The sequence below is a fragment of the Electrona antarctica genome (genome assembly GCF_951216825.1).
Source record: "Electrona antarctica genome assembly, chromosome: 6".
Taxonomy (NCBI): domain Eukaryota; kingdom Metazoa; phylum Chordata; class Actinopteri; order Myctophiformes; family Myctophidae; genus Electrona; species Electrona antarctica.
In genome coordinates, this window is record NC_136811.1 from 27,318,136 (window position 1) to 27,335,351 (window position 17,216).

General features: G+C 40.7%; 1 protein-coding gene across 1 annotated transcript in view; it reads right to left on the bottom strand.

The window, feature by feature from the left end:
* Positions 1–17,216, bottom strand: part of cdkal1 (CDK5 regulatory subunit associated protein 1-like 1) — a 366,940-nt gene that overhangs the window by 101,860 nt on the left and 247,864 nt on the right. The window contains exon 11 of the mRNA XM_079503511.1: positions 16,565–16,745. Within this exon, the coding sequence (XP_079359637.1) occupies positions 16,565–16,745 (181 nt within the window). The remainder of the gene's footprint in view (positions 1–16,564; positions 16,746–17,216) is intronic.

A 17,216-nucleotide genomic window follows, 5' to 3' on the forward strand; every position in this document is an offset into this window, starting at 1 on the left:
CATACTAGACATTAGGACATTACACAACATCCTTGTAAGGTGTGCTCTCCCCATTTACCTTTTCAATGGAAGTGGATGTCTTGGCAACTGCTGGAGCCATGTGTGTCTGTGGGGGAGTCTCCACCCCCTGTTGCAGGCATGCCATTCAACATCTGTTTAGAATAAGATTCATTGAATATTTAAAAGAGTTAGGCATGTGAAAGTAGTGCACTTGACTATCAATGTTGAATGCACTTATTGGAAGTTGCTTTGGATAAAAGCGAGTTCGAAATAACTCATGTAAGATAATGTTAGTAGTATTACAACATCCTGATGTAGTCCAATATACCATTTTGTTACATAGTAGGTATTTAGAACACACTTTCAGTTCTGTGATATATGGGGACATTTAACACACTTTAAGCTAATGTGCATCACGGGGACATATAAATACACACACACAAACAAACACACACATATCTTAAAACATGCATCTTGGGGACTCCGTGCTAAATGTGCATCATGGGGACGTCTTCTGAAGTTTCAATTATTTTGCCTTCAAGCTTGCATAAATACACACACACATCTTAAAACATGCATCTTGGGGACTCCGTGCTAAATGTGCATCATGGGGACGTCTTCTGAAGTTTCAATATTTTGCCTTCAAGCTTGCATAAATACACACACACACACACATCTTAAAACATGCATATTGGGGACCCCGTGCTAATGTGCATCATGGGGTCGTCTTCTGATGTTTCAATTATTCTGCCTATTATGTGATCTACAATATTTAGACTTTTAATGCCCTTTACATTAGGCTAATGTGCGTCACGGGGACATACATGCTGTTAGAGTTCTCAACGGGCCTGACAATAAAGCCTGGACCCGAACTGGTCCAACCCAAGGCTTGGCCCGGCCCGAAACATTACCATAATGTTAAGTCTGATAAGCCCCAGTAAAGGAAAAAACACCACCAGTTGGCTGCGGCTATGTTGTTAAATTTACATCATTATACCGAGTGAGTGTGTGAGAGAACGGACAGTCATACTAGACATTAGGACATTACACAACATCCTTGTAAGGTGTGCTCTCCCCATTTACCTTTTCAATGGAAGTGGATGTCTTGGCAACTGCTGGAGCCATGTGTGTCTGTGGGGGAGTCTCCACCCCCTGTTGCAGGCATGCCATTCAACATCTGTTTAGAATAAGATTCATTGAATATTTAAAAGAGTTAGGCATGTGAAAGTAGTGCACTTGACTATCAATGTTGAATGCACTTATTGGAAGTTGCTTTGGATAAAAGCGAGTTCGAAATAACTCATGTAAGATAATGTTACTAGTATTACAACATCCTGATGTAGTCCAATATACCATTTTGTTACATAGTAGGTATTTAGAACACACTTTCAGTTCTGTGATATATGGGGACATTTAACACACTTTAAGCTAATGTGCATCACGGGGACATATAAATACACACACACAAACACACACATATCTTAAAACATGCATCTTGGGGACTCCGTGCTAAATGTGCATCATGGGGACGTCTTCTGAAGTTTCAATTATTTTGCCTTCAAGCTTGCATAAATACACACGCACATCTTAAAACATGCATATTGGGTACCCCGTGCTAATGTGCATCATGGGGTCGTCTTCTGATGTTTCAATTATTCTGCCTATTATGTGATCTACAATATTTAGACTTTTAATGCCCTTTACATTAGGCTAATGTGCGTCACGGGGACATACATGCTGTTAGAGTTCTCAACGGGCCTGACAATAAAGCCTGGACCCGAACTGGTCCAACCCAAGGCTTGGCCCGGCCCGAAACATTACCATAATGTTAAGTCTGATAAGCCCCAGTAAAGGAAAAAACACCACCAGTTGGCTGCGGCTATGTTGTTAAATTTACATCATTATACCGAGTGAGTGTGTGAGAGAACGGACAGTCATACTAGACATTAGGACATTACACAACATCATTGTAAGGTGTGCTCTCCCCATTTACCTTTTCAATGGAAGTGGATGTCTTGGCAACTGCTGGAGCCATGTGTGTCTGTGGGGGAGTCTCCAACCCCTGTTGCAGGCATGCCATTCAACATCTGTTTAGAATAAGATTCATTGAATATTTAAAAGAGTTAGGCATGTGAAAGTAGTGCACTTGACTATCAATGTTGAATGCACTTATTGGAAGTTGCTTTGGATAAAAGCGAGTTCGAAATAACTCATGTAAGATAATGTTACTAGTATTACAACATCCTGATGTAGTCCAATATACCATTTTGTTACATAGTAGGTATTTAGAACACACTTTCAGTTCTGTGATATATGGGGACATTTAACACACTTTAAGCTAATGTGCATCATGGGGACATATAAATACACACACACAAACAAACACACACACATCTTAAAACATGCATCTTGGGGACTCCGTGCTAAATGTGCATCATGGGGACGTCTTCTGAAGTTTCAATATTTTGCCTTCAAGCTTGCATAAATACACACACACACACACACACATCTTAAAACATGCATATTGGGGACCCCGTGCTAATGTGCATCATGGGGTCGTCTTCTGATGTTTCAATTATTCTGCCTATTATGTGATCTACAATATTTAGACTTTTAATGCCCTTTACATTAGGCTAATGTGCGTCACGGGGACATACATGCTGTTAGAGTTCTCAACAGGCCTGACAATAAAGCCTGGACCCGAACTGGTCCAACCCAAGGCTTGGCCCGGCCCGAAACATTACCATAATGTTAAGTCTGATAAGCCCCAGTAAAGGAAAAAACACCACCAGTTGGCTGCGGCTATGTTGTTAAATTTACATCATTATACCGAGTGAGTGTGTGAGAGAACGGACAGTCATACTAGACATTAGGACATTACACAACATCCTTGTAAGGTGTGCTCTCCCCATTTACCTTTTCAATGGAAGTGGATGTCTTGGCAACTGCTGGAGCCATGTGTGTCTGTGGGGGAGTCTCCACCCCCTGTTGCAGGCATGCCATTCAACATCTGTTTAGAATAAGATTCATTGAATATTTTAAAGAGTTAGGCATGTGAAAGTAGTGCACTTGACTATCAATGTTGAATGCACTTATTGGAAGTTGCTTTGGATAAAAGCGAGTTCGAAATAACTCATGTAAGATAATGTTAGTAGTATTACAACATCCTGATGTAGTCCAATATACCATTTTGTTACATAGTAGGTATTTAGAACACACTTTCAGTTCTGTGATATATGGGGACATTTAACACACTTTAAGCTAATGTGCATCACGGGGACATATAAATACACACACACAAACAAACACACACATATCTTAAAACATGCATCTTGGGGACTCCGTGCTAAATGTGCATCATGGGGACGTCTTCTGAAGTTTCAATTATTTTGCCTTCAAGCTTGCATAAATACACACACACATCTTAAAACATGCATCTTGGGGACTCCGTGCTAAATGTGCATCATGGGGACGTCTTCTGAAGTTTCAATATTTTGCCTTCAAGCTTGCATAAATACACACACACACACACACATCTTAAAACATGCATATTGGGGACCCCGTGCTAATGTGCATCATGGGGTCGTCTTCTGATGTTTCAATTATTCTGCCTATTATGTGATCTACAATATTTAGACTTTTAATGCCCTTTACATTAGGCTAATGTGCGTCACGGGGACATACATGCTGTTAGAGTTCTCAACGGGCCTGACAATAAAGCCTGGACCCGAACTGGTCCAACCCAAGGCTTGGCCCGGCCCGAAACATTACCATAATGTTAAGTCTGATAAGCCCCAGTAAAGGAAAAAACACCACCAGTTGGCTGCGGCTATGTTGTTAAATTTACATCATTATACCGAGTGAGTGTGTGAGAGAACGGACAGTCATACTAGACATTAGGACATTACACAACATCCTTGTAAGGTGTGCTCTCCCCATTTACCTTTTCAATGGAAGTGGATGTCTTGGCAACTGCTGGAGCCATGTGTGTCTGTGGGGGAGTCTCCACCCCCTGTTGCAGGCATGCCATTCAACATCTGTTTAGAATAAGATTCATTGAATATTTAAAAGAGTTAGGCATGTGAAAGTAGTGCACTTGACTATCAATGTTGAATGCACTTATTGGAAGTTGCTTTGGATAAAAGCGAGTTCGAAATAACTCATGTAAGATAATGTTACTAGTATTACAACATCCTGATGTAGTCCAATATACCATTTTGTTACATAGTAGGTATTTAGAACACACTTTCAGTTTTGTGATATATGGGGACATTTAACACACTTTAAGCTAATGTGCATCACGGGGACATATAAATACACACACAAACAAACACACACACACATCTTAAAACATGCATCTTGGGGACTCCGTGCTAAATGTGCATCATGGGGACGTCTTCTGAAGTTTCAATTATTTTGCCTTCAAGCTTGCATAAATACACACGCACATCTTAAAACATGCATATTGGGTACCCCGTGCTAATGTGCATCATGGGGTCGTCTTCTGATGTTTCAATTATTCTGCCTATTATGTGATCTACAATATTTAGACTTTTAATGCCCTTTACATTAGGCTAATGTGCGTCACGGGGACATACATGCTGTTAGAGTTCTCAACGGGCCTGACAATAAAGCCTGGACCCGAACTGGTCCAACCCAAGGCTTGGCCCGGCCCGAAACATTACCATAATGTTAAGTCTGATAAGCCCCAGTAAAGGAAAAAACACCACCAGTTGGCTGCGGCTATGTTGTTAAATTTACATCATTATACCGAGTGAGTGTGTGAGAGAACGGACAGTCATACTAGACATTAGGACATTACACAACATCATTGTAAGGTGTGCTCTCCCCATTTACCTTTTCAATGGAAGTGGATGTCTTGGCAACTGCTGGAGCCATGTGTGTCTGTGGGGGAGTCTCCAACCCCTGTTGCAGGCATGCCATTCAACATCTGTTTAGAATAAGATTCATTGAATATTTAAAAGAGTTAGGCATGTGAAAGTAGTGCACTTGACTATCAATGTTGAATGCACTTATTGGAAGTTGCTTTGGATAAAAGCGAGTTCGAAATAACTCATGTAAGATAATGTTACTAGTATTACAACATCCTGATGTAGTCCAATATACCATTTTGTTACATAGTAGGTATTTAGAACACACTTTCAGTTCTGTGATATATGGGGACATTTAACACACTTTAAGCTAATGTGCATCATGGGGACATATAAATACACACACACAAACAAACACACACACATCTTAAAACATGCATCTTGGGGACTCCGTGCTAAATGTGCATCATGGGGACGTCTTCTGAAGTTTCAATATTTTGCCTTCAAGCTTGCATAAATACACACACACACACACACATCTTAAAACATGCATATTGGGGACCCCGTGCTAATGTGCATCATGGGGTCGTCTTCTGATGTTTCAATTATTCTGCCTATTATGTGATCTACAATATTTAGACTTTTAATGCCCTTTACATTAGGCTAATGTGCGTCACGGGGACATACATGCTGTTAGAGTTCTCAACGGGCCTGACAATAAAGCCTGGACCCGAACTGGTCCAACCCAAGGCTTGGCCCGGCCTGAAACATTACCATAATGTTAAGTCTGATAAGCCCCAGTAAAGGAAAAAACACCACCAGTTGGCTGCGGCTATGTTGTTAAATTTACATCATTATACCGAGTGAGTGTGTGAGAGAACGGACAGTCATACTAGACATTAGGACATTACACAACATCATTGTAAGGTGTGCTCTCCCCATTTACCTTTTCAATGGAAGTGGATGTCTTGGCAACTGCTGGAGCCATGTGTGTCTGTGGGGGAGTCTCCAACCCCTGTTGCAGGCATGCCATTCAACATCTGTTTAGAATAAGATTCATTGAATATTTAAAAGAGTTAGGCATGTGAAAGTAGTGCACTTGACTATCAATGTTGAATGCACTTATTGGAAGTTGCTTTGGATAAAAGCGAGTTCGAAATAACTCATGTAAGATAATGTTACTAGTATTACAACATCCTGATGTAGTCCAATATACCATTTTGTTACATAGTAGGTATTTAGAACACACTTTCAGTTCTGTGATATATGGGGACATTTAACACACTTTAAGCTAATGTGCATCATGGGGACATATAAATACACACACAAACAAACACACACACATCTTAAAACATGCATCTTGGGGACTCCGTGCTAAATGTGCATCATGGGGACGTCTTCTGAAGTTTCAATATTTTGCCTTCAAGCTTGCATAAATACACACACACACACACATCTTAAAACATGCATATTGGGGACCCCGTGCTAATGTGCATCATGGGGTCGTCTTCTGATGTTTCAATTATTCTGCCTATTATGTGATCTACAATATTTAGACTTTTAATGCCCTTTACATTAGGCTAATGTGCGTCACGGGGACATACATGCTGTTAGAGTTCTCAACGGGCCTGACAATAAAGCCTGGACCCGAACTGGTCCAACCCAAGGCTTGGCCCGGCCCGAAACATTACCATAATGTTAAGTCTGATAAGCCCCAGTAAAGGAAAAAACACCACCAGTTGGCTGCGGCTATGTTGTTAAATTTACATCATTATACCGAGTGAGTGTGTGAGAGAACGGACAGTCATACTAGACATTAGGACATTACACAACATCCTTGTAAGGTGTGCTCTCCCCATTTACCTTTTCAATGGAAGTGGATGTCTTGGCAACTGCTGGAGCCATGTGTGTCTGTGGGGGAGTCTCCACCCCCTGTTGCAGGCATGCCATTCAACATCTGTTTAGAATAAGATTCATTGAATATTTAAAAGAGTTAGGCATGTGAAAGTAGTGCACTTGACTATCAATGTTGAATGCACTTATTGGATGTTGCTTTGGATAAAAGCGAGTTCGAAATAACTCATGTAAGATAATGTTACTAGTATTACAACATCCTGATGTAGTCCAATATACCATTTTGTTACATAGTAGGTATTTAGAACACACTTTCAGTTCTGTGATATATGGGGACATTTAACACACTTTAAGCTAATGTGCATCACGGGGACATATAAATACACACACACAAACACACACATATCTTAAAACATGCATCTTGGGGACTCCGTGCTAAATGTGCATCATGGGGACGTCTTCTGAAGTTTCAATTATTTTGCCTTCAAGCTTGCATAAATACACACGCACATCTTAAAACATGCATATTGGGTACCCCGTGCTAATGTGCATCATGGGGTCGTCTTCTGATGTTTCAATTATTCTGCCTATTATGTGATCTACAATATTTAGACTTTTAATGCCCTTTACATTAGGCTAATGTGCGTCACGGGGACATACATGCTGTTAGAGTTCTCAACGGGCCTGACAATAAAGCCTGGACCCGAACTGGTCCAACCCAAGGCTTGGCCCGGCCCGAAACATTACCATAATGTTAAGTCTGATAAGCCCCAGTAAAGGAAAAAACACCACCAGTTGGCTGCGGCTATGTTGTTAAATTTACATCATTATACCGAGTGAGTGTGTGAGAGAACGGACAGTCATACTAGACATTAGGACATTACACAACATCATTGTAAGGTGTGCTCTCCCCATTTACCTTTTCAATGGAAGTGGATGTCTTGGCAACTGCTGGAGCCATGTGTGTCTGTGGGGGAGTCTCCAACCCCTGTTGCAGGCATGCCATTCAACATCTGTTTAGAATAAGATTCATTGAATATTTAAAAGAGTTAGGCATGTGAAAGTAGTGCACTTGACTATCAATGTTGAATGCACTTATTGGAAGTTGCTTTGGATAAAAGCGAGTTCGAAATAACTCATGTAAGATAATGTTACTAGTATTACAACATCCTGATGTAGTCCAATATACCATTTTGTTACATAGTAGGTATTTAGAACACACTTTCAGTTCTGTGATATATGGGGACATTTAACACACTTTAAGCTAATGTGCATCATGGGGACATATAAATACACACACACAAACAAACACACACACATCTTAAAACATGCATCTTGGGGACTCCGTGCTAAATGTGCATCATGGGGACGTCTTCTGAAGTTTCAATATTTTGCCTTCAAGCTTGCATAAATACACACACACACACACACACATCTTAAAACATGCATATTGGGGACCCCGTGCTAATGTGCATCATGGGGTCGTCTTCTGATGTTTCAATTATTCTGCCTATTATGTGATCTACAATATTTAGACTTTTAATGCCCTTTACATTAGGCTAATGTGCGTCACGGGGACATACATGCTGTTAGAGTTCTCAACGGGCCTGACAATAAAGCCTGGACCCGAACTGGTCCAACCCAAGGCTTGGCCCGGCCCGAAACATTACCATAATGTTAAGTCTGATAAGCCCCAGTAAAGGAAAAAACACCACCAGTTGGCTGCGGCTATGTTGTTAAATTTACATCATTATACCGAGTGAGTGTGTGAGAGAACGGACAGTCATACTAGACATTAGGACATTACACAACATCCTTGTAAGGTGTGCTCTCCCCATTTACCTTTTCAATGGAAGTGGATGTCTTGGCAACTGCTGGAGCCATGTGTGTCTGTGGGGGAGTCTCCACCCCCTGTTGCAGGCATGCCATTCAACATCTGTTTAGAATAAGATTCATTGAATATTTAAAAGAGTTAGGCATGTGAAAGTAGTGCACTTGACTATCAATGTTGAATGCACTTATTGGAAGTTGCTTTGGATAAAAGCGAGTTCGAAATAACTCATGTAAGATAATGTTAGTAGTATTACAACATCCTGATGTAGTCCAATATACCATTTTGTTACATAGTAGGTATTTAGAACACACTTTCAGTTCTGTGATATATGGGGACATTTAACACACTTTAAGCTAATGTGCATCACGGGGACATATAAATACACACACACAAACAAACACACACATATCTTAAAACATGCATCTTGGGGACTCCGTGCTAAATGTGCATCATGGGGACGTCTTCTGAAGTTTCAATTATTTTGCCTTCAAGCTTGCATAAATACACACACACATCTTAAAACATGCATCTTGGGGACTCCGTGCTAAATGTGCATCATGGGGACGTCTTCTGAAGTTTCAATATTTTGCCTTCAAGCTTGCATAAATACACACACACACACACATCTTAAAACATGCATATTGGGGACCCCGTGCTAATGTGCATCATGGGGTCGTCTTCTGATGTTTCAATTATTCTGCCTATTATGTGATCTACAATATTTAGACTTTTAATGCCCTTTACATTAGGCTAATGTGCGTCACGGGGACATACATGCTGTTAGAGTTCTCAACGGGCCTGACAATAAAGCCTGGACCCGAACTGGTCCAACCCAAGGCTTGGCCCGGCCCGAAACATTACCATAATGTTAAGTCTGATAAGCCCCAGTAAAGGAAAAAACACCACCAGTTGGCTGCGGCTATGTTGTTAAATTTACATCATTATACCGAGTGAGTGTGTGAGAGAACGGACAGTCATACTAGACATTAGGACATTACACAACATCCTTGTAAGGTGTGCTCTCCCCATTTACCTTTTCAATGGAAGTGGATGTCTTGGCAACTGCTGGAGCCATGTGTGTCTGTGGGGGAGTCTCCACCCCCTGTTGCAGGCATGCCATTCAACATCTGTTTAGAATAAGATTCATTGAATATTTAAAAGAGTTAGGCATGTGAAAGTAGTGCACTTGACTATCAATGTTGAATGCACTTATTGGAAGTTGCTTTGGATAAAAGCGAGTTCGAAATAACTCATGTAAGATAATGTTACTAGTATTACAACATCCTGATGTAGTCCAATATACCATTTTGTTACATAGTAGGTATTTAGAACACACTTTCAGTTTTGTGATATATGGGGACATTTAACACACTTTAAGCTAATGTGCATCACGGGGACATATAAATACACACACAAACAAACACACACACACATCTTAAAACATGCATCTTGGGGACTCCGTGCTAAATGTGCATCATGGGGACGTCTTCTGAAGTTTCAATTATTTTGCCTTCAAGCTTGCATAAATACACACGCACATCTTAAAACATGCATATTGGGTACCCCGTGCTAATGTGCATCATGGGGTCGTCTTCTGATGTTTCAATTATTCTGCCTATTATGTGATCTACAATATTTAGACTTTTAATGCCCTTTACATTAGGCTAATGTGCGTCACGGGGACATACATGCTGTTAGAGTTCTCAACGGGCCTGACAATAAAGCCTGGACCCGAACTGGTCCAACCCAAGGCTTGGCCCGGCCCGAAACATTACCATAATGTTAAGTCTGATAAGCCCCAGTAAAGGAAAAAACACCACCAGTTGGCTGCGGCTATGTTGTTAAATTTACATCATTATACCGAGTGAGTGTGTGAGAGAACGGACAGTCATACTAGACATTAGGACATTACACAACATCATTGTAAGGTGTGCTCTCCCCATTTACCTTTTCAATGGAAGTGGATGTCTTGGCAACTGCTGGAGCCATGTGTGTCTGTGGGGGAGTCTCCAACCCCTGTTGCAGGCATGCCATTCAACATCTGTTTAGAATAAGATTCATTGAATATTTAAAAGAGTTAGGCATGTGAAAGTAGTGCACTTGACTATCAATGTTGAATGCACTTATTGGAAGTTGCTTTGGATAAAAGCGAGTTCGAAATAACTCATGTAAGATAATGTTACTAGTATTACAACATCCTGATGTAGTCCAATATACCATTTTGTTACATAGTAGGTATTTAGAACACACTTTCAGTTCTGTGATATATGGGGACATTTAACACACTTTAAGCTAATGTGCATCATGGGGACATATAAATACACACACACAAACAAACACACACACATCTTAAAACATGCATCTTGGGGACTCCGTGCTAAATGTGCATCATGGGGACGTCTTCTGAAGTTTCAATATTTTGCCTTCAAGCTTGCATAAATACACACACACACACACACATCTTAAAACATGCATATTGGGGACCCCGTGCTAATGTGCATCATGGGGTCGTCTTCTGATGTTTCAATTATTCTGCCTATTATGTGATCTACAATATTTAGACTTTTAATGCCCTTTACATTAGGCTAATGTGCGTCACGGGGACATACATGCTGTTAGAGTTCTCAACGGGCCTGACAATAAAGCCTGGACCCGAACTGGTCCAACCCAAGGCTTGGCCCGGCCTGAAACATTACCATAATGTTAAGTCTGATAAGCCCCAGTAAAGGAAAAAACACCACCAGTTGGCTGCGGCTATGTTGTTAAATTTACATCATTATACCGAGTGAGTGTGTGAGAGAACGGACAGTCATACTAGACATTAGGACATTACACAACATCATTGTAAGGTGTGCTCTCCCCATTTACCTTTTCAATGGAAGTGGATGTCTTGGCAACTGCTGGAGCCATGTGTGTCTGTGGGGGAGTCTCCAACCCCTGTTGCAGGCATGCCATTCAACATCTGTTTAGAATAAGATTCATTGAATATTTAAAAGAGTTAGGCATGTGAAAGTAGTGCACTTGACTATCAATGTTGAATGCACTTATTGGAAGTTGCTTTGGATAAAAGCGAGTTCGAAATAACTCATGTAAGATAATGTTACTAGTATTACAACATCCTGATGTAGTCCAATATACCATTTTGTTACATAGTAGGTATTTAGAACACACTTTCAGTTCTGTGATATATGGGGACATTTAACACACTTTAAGCTAATGTGCATCATGGGGACATATAAATACACACACAAACAAACACACACACATCTTAAAACATGCATCTTGGGGACTCCGTGCTAAATGTGCATCATGGGGACGTCTTCTGAAGTTTCAATATTTTGCCTTCAAGCTTGCATAAATACACACACACACACACATCTTAAAACATGCATATTGGGGACCCCGTGCTAATGTGCATCATGGGGTCGTCTTCTGATGTTTCAATTATTCTGCCTATTATGTGATCTACAATATTTAGACTTTTAATGCCCTTTACTTTAGGCTAATGTGCGTCACGGGGACATACATGCTGTTAGAGTTCTCAACGGGCCTGACAATTAAAGCCTGGACCCGAACTGGTCAAACCCAAGGCTTAGCCCGGCCCGAAACATTACTATAATGTTAAGTCTGATAAGCCCCAGTAAAGGAAAAAACACCACCAGTTGGCTGCAGCTATGTTGTTAAATTGAAATAATTATACCGAGTGAGTGTGTGAGAGAACGGACAGTCATACTAAATAGTAGATAGATTGTAGGTATTTAGAACACACTTTCAGTTTTGTGATATATGGGGACATTTAACACACTTTAAGCTAATGTGCATCACAGGGACATATAAATATACACACAAACCAACACACACACACATCTTAAAACATGCATCTTGGGGACTCCGTGCTAAATGTGCATCACGGGGACGTCTTCTGAAGTTTCAATTATTTTGCCTTCAAGCTTGCATAAATACACACACACACACACACATCTTAAAACATGCATATTGGGGACCCCGTGCTAATGTGCATCATGGGGTCGTCTTCTGATGTTTCAATTATTCTGCCTATTATGTGATCTACAATATTTAGACTTTTAATGCCCTTTACTTTAGGCTAATGTGCGTCACGGGGACATACATGCTGTTAGAGTTCTCAACGGGCCTGACAATAAAGCCTGGACCCGAACTGGTCCAACCCAAGACTTGGCCCGGCCCGAAACATTACCATAATGTTAAGTCTGATAAGCCCCAGTAAAGGAAAAAACACCACCAGTTGGCTGCGGCTATGTTGTTAAATTTACATCATTATACCGAGTGAGTGTGTGAGAGAACGGACAGTCATACTAGACATTAGGACATTACACAACATCCTTGTAAGGTGTGCTCTCCCCATTTACCTTTTCAATGGAAGTGGATGTCTTGGCAACTGCTGGAGCCATGTGTGTCTGTGGGGGAGTCTCCACCCCCTGTTGCAGGCATGTCATTCAACATCTGTTTAGAATAAGATTCATTGAATATTTAAAAGAGTTAGGCATGTGAAAGTAGTGCACTTGACTATCAATGTTGAATGCACTCATTGGAAGTTGCTTTGGATAAAAGCGAGTTCGAAATAACTCATGTAAGATAATGTTACTAGTATTACAACATCCTGATGTAGTCCAATATACCATTTTGTTACATAGTAGGTATTTAGAACACACTTTCAGTTCTGTGATATATGGGGACCTTTAACACACTTTAAGCTAATGTGCATCACGGGGACATATAAATACATACACACAAACAAACACACACACACATCTTAAAACATGCATCTTGGGGACTCCGTGCTAAATGTGTATCATGGGGACATCTTCTGAAGTTTCAATATTTTGCCTTCAAGCTTGCATAAATACACACACACACACACACACATCTTAAAACATGCATATTGGGGACCCCGTGCTAACGTGCATCATGGGGTCGTCTTCTGATGTTTCAATTATTCTGCCTATTATGTGATCTACAATATTTAGACTTTTAATGCCCTTTACTTTAGGCTAATGTGCGTCACGGGGACATACATGCTGTTCGAGTTCTCAACAGTCCTGACAATTAAAGCCTGGACCCGAACTGGTCAAACCCAAGGCTTAGCCCGGCCCGAAACATTACCATAATGTTAAGTCTGATAAGCCCCAGTAAAGGAAAAAACACCACCAGTTGGCTGCGGCTATGTTGTTAAATTGACATAATTATACAGAGTGAGTGTGTGAGAGAACGGACAGTCATACTAAATAGTAGATAGATAGTAGGTATTTAGAACACACTTTCAGTTTTGTGATATATGGGGACATTTAACACACTTTAAGCTAATGTGCATCACGGGGACATATAAATACACACACAAACAAACACACACACACATCTTAAAACATGCATCTTGGGGACTCCGTGCTAAATGTGCATCACGGGGACGTCTTCTGAAGTTTCAATTATTTTGCCTTCAAGCTTGCATAAATACACACACACACACACACATCTTAAAACATGCATATTGGGGACCCCGTGCTAATGTGCATCATGGGGACGTCTTCTAATGTTTCAATTATTCTGCCTATTACCATTTTCTTTAATATCACATCATTGCAGAGTCACTGGCTGCACTGCTACAGTGCTACACAGAAAGACAGCAGCTAAAGGAAGCTAATGCTACAACACTACAAACTGGACCAAACTCAACATATATACTTTATACAGTAGAAAGTCCTAACACAAAAACGAAATTGTATACCCATTCTGACTATTTTCACAGAAAATAATAGCAAAAAAAACGTTTCAGGAGCCCACATTGGATTACATTACATGAAATTACCACCAAACAACATCATCCTTATATCTGAAGCTAAACTGAAGCTAAGTATCTTAACTTCATCACAAAATTATTTGTGTTACAAAACAGTAGTTTTAAGGTCATTACTAACCTGAAAGTACAGGAAAAGCAATCCCTCTAACTGATCTAAACTGTCTTCAGCCCATGTGAGCCATTTGAGCTAACTTAGCTAACTGAGCTAGCTTAATAATCAGAGCTAATTCACAAAATGTTTTGAGCTAACTTAGCTAACTGAGCTATCTTAATAATCAGAGCTAATTCACAAAATGTTATGGTCAAATACTGGTTATAGTGATCTTTCAAATATCTGTGGTTGAGCACTGTTTTTATTAATTGTTCATTCAGAAGAAAATAGCTTACCTTGTGTTTTGCTTTTGCTTCCATCTTCACTGCCTTGTTCTGGAATCTCCTGTTCTGTTAACACTCAATTTGATGGTATAATCCCTCCTTGTGGGGAACAGGGTGGGTGGGGCCACATAATGATGTGGGTGCGGCCACAAAAGTGTGTGTGAGAATGTAATGAGTGCAATAGCAGCTAAAACCCTTAGGGGGAGATACTGAGCACCACTTACACACACACGATGATCAAAAAACGTCCCTTATGGGCCAAGGCTAAAAACCTCACAGGCACATATAAAGCATCTCCTGGGTTGGTTTTTTAACGGTTTCCCTCATGGGGACTAGGTTTTTTGTCCCCATACCGTAACTGGTCCCCATGACGTGACTGTGTAAACAGATTTGTGTCCCCACAAAGATATAAAAACCAGTGCACACACACACACACACACACACACACACACACACACACACACACACACACACACACACAGCAAATAGTTTAGGCTTCATTAGCCAGTAATTGTTTCATTTGGATTCAATATTTAGGAAGCTTCAGATTGTGTGTGTGTGTGTGGTGGGGCGGGGGGAGTGACTCTTTTGAATAATAAAGAGTAATAGACCGATATGTCAATTAAAGTCATTGTTGGTCAATCCTGATTACTGTAGCATTGAGTGTGTGTGTGGCCATGTATTCCATTCCATGAAAGATGGCTGTGTTGGAAGAGGAATTAAATAAATACCAGACACACACCCATACACACATATTGGGGGCTTTCAGGATTAGTAATATTAAAATTCCTATTAAAAAAAAGACAGGACTGGAACGGATTTTTATATTTTCAGATGACAGAAGGTGGCCTGCATTTCCTCGATAGTAACGCAGAAGTGCACACACACACACACACACACACACACACACACACACACACACACACACACACACACGTGTGCATGTGTGCGCGTCTGCCACACACACAAGCCTAAAGTGCACATACATGCACAGGGACGCTTACACGTACATGTACTGTATACTTACACTTGCATTATGTTCAAAGAGGAAATGAGCATCGCAGTTCAAGCTGTCATTTTGTGTATGTTTATTATGACATGAGCTGTAGGTATGAGCATGTTTATTATATATATGACATAAGCTATAGGTACGAGTATGAGTATGTTTATTATATAAATATGACATGAGCTGGAGGTATGAGTATGGGTGGATTTGGGAGCACGATACCAGTGAGGGCTACTGTTGATTAGGGTTGGGATCCTTTAGGATTTGAACAATTCTGGTTCCTTAGCGATTATCTCAACTCTTTCACTGCCCAGAGTAAATTATTATTAAATTGACAGTGTGACAAAACCGGTTCTGGAAACGGTTCCAAATGCGATGGCACCGATTCCTGTTCCTCAATGTTGGACCCCGTCTTCCCAACCCTACTGTTGATCACAGGGTCAGCCAGCAGAGAGGATAACCCTGCTCATTAACCGGGCCCAAGTCATTCATTTTGCATTGGTTTCCATCAATAGTTTTATCCAACATAATCTCAAAGCCATTTCACACTCTCTCAGCTACAGATCGATTCTACATTCCCACCATTATGTTGTACCATATAGTGTCAAGATACTGTGCTACTCAGCGATGCACATATGTTGTGCCACAATGCATATTTAACACACAGCTAAGTATAAATAAGACATAGTTTACCCTTGCAGAAGTAATGTTAAGTATAGTTACCCTTGATACAAAACAATTGCAGTTAACCACTAGTAACTTTCCTAACACTGACCATGAATTTCTCTGAATTAACATCAGCTTAATACCTATAATACTGACTCACTCACCATATGCGCAGCTACTTGTTCCATCTTGGCGGCCGGTGTACCAGGTCTGGGGTAGAACTGGTTGATGAAGAGGCTGGGGAAGCGATACTGTCTGACAAGCTCTACCGTCTCTTGGAAGTCTGTCTCTGTCTCACCAGGAAAACCACAGATGATGTCTGTAGCTATGGTTATACCAGGAACCCTGAGAGAAAAACAGGTTGAGAGAGATGGAGTTAGGGGTGAATTAAAGGCCATGAAGCAACACGCTGGCTTGTCCCGTCTATTACAGACTACACTGGGAGATTCAGATTAGGAGACGTTAGGTGTTAAAAGGTGTTAATAGTGTTTCTACACACTGCACAGACGACAGCTGACAATCAGTTCATGGCATCTGTAGCTGTGCCAGTCTGCCAGAAAAAAATAAGTCTACCATACCGAGTTGTTGAACACACCCCATGGAGTGGGGCTTTTACAGTTGGAGGCCATCGATATTGTCCTTTTCTTTTTGCTGAGGTTTGCGTGATCTGCGCAAAAGGACAGTTAACCCATTCTGGGCGGGAACCCCTTTTGGTGTTTTAAACATTGTTATAATTTAGCTATTGAAAAATCGTGAAAATATTTATTTCAGAAAACTTGAGGATTTAGAAGGATTTGTTTTAAATTTTGAGGTCAG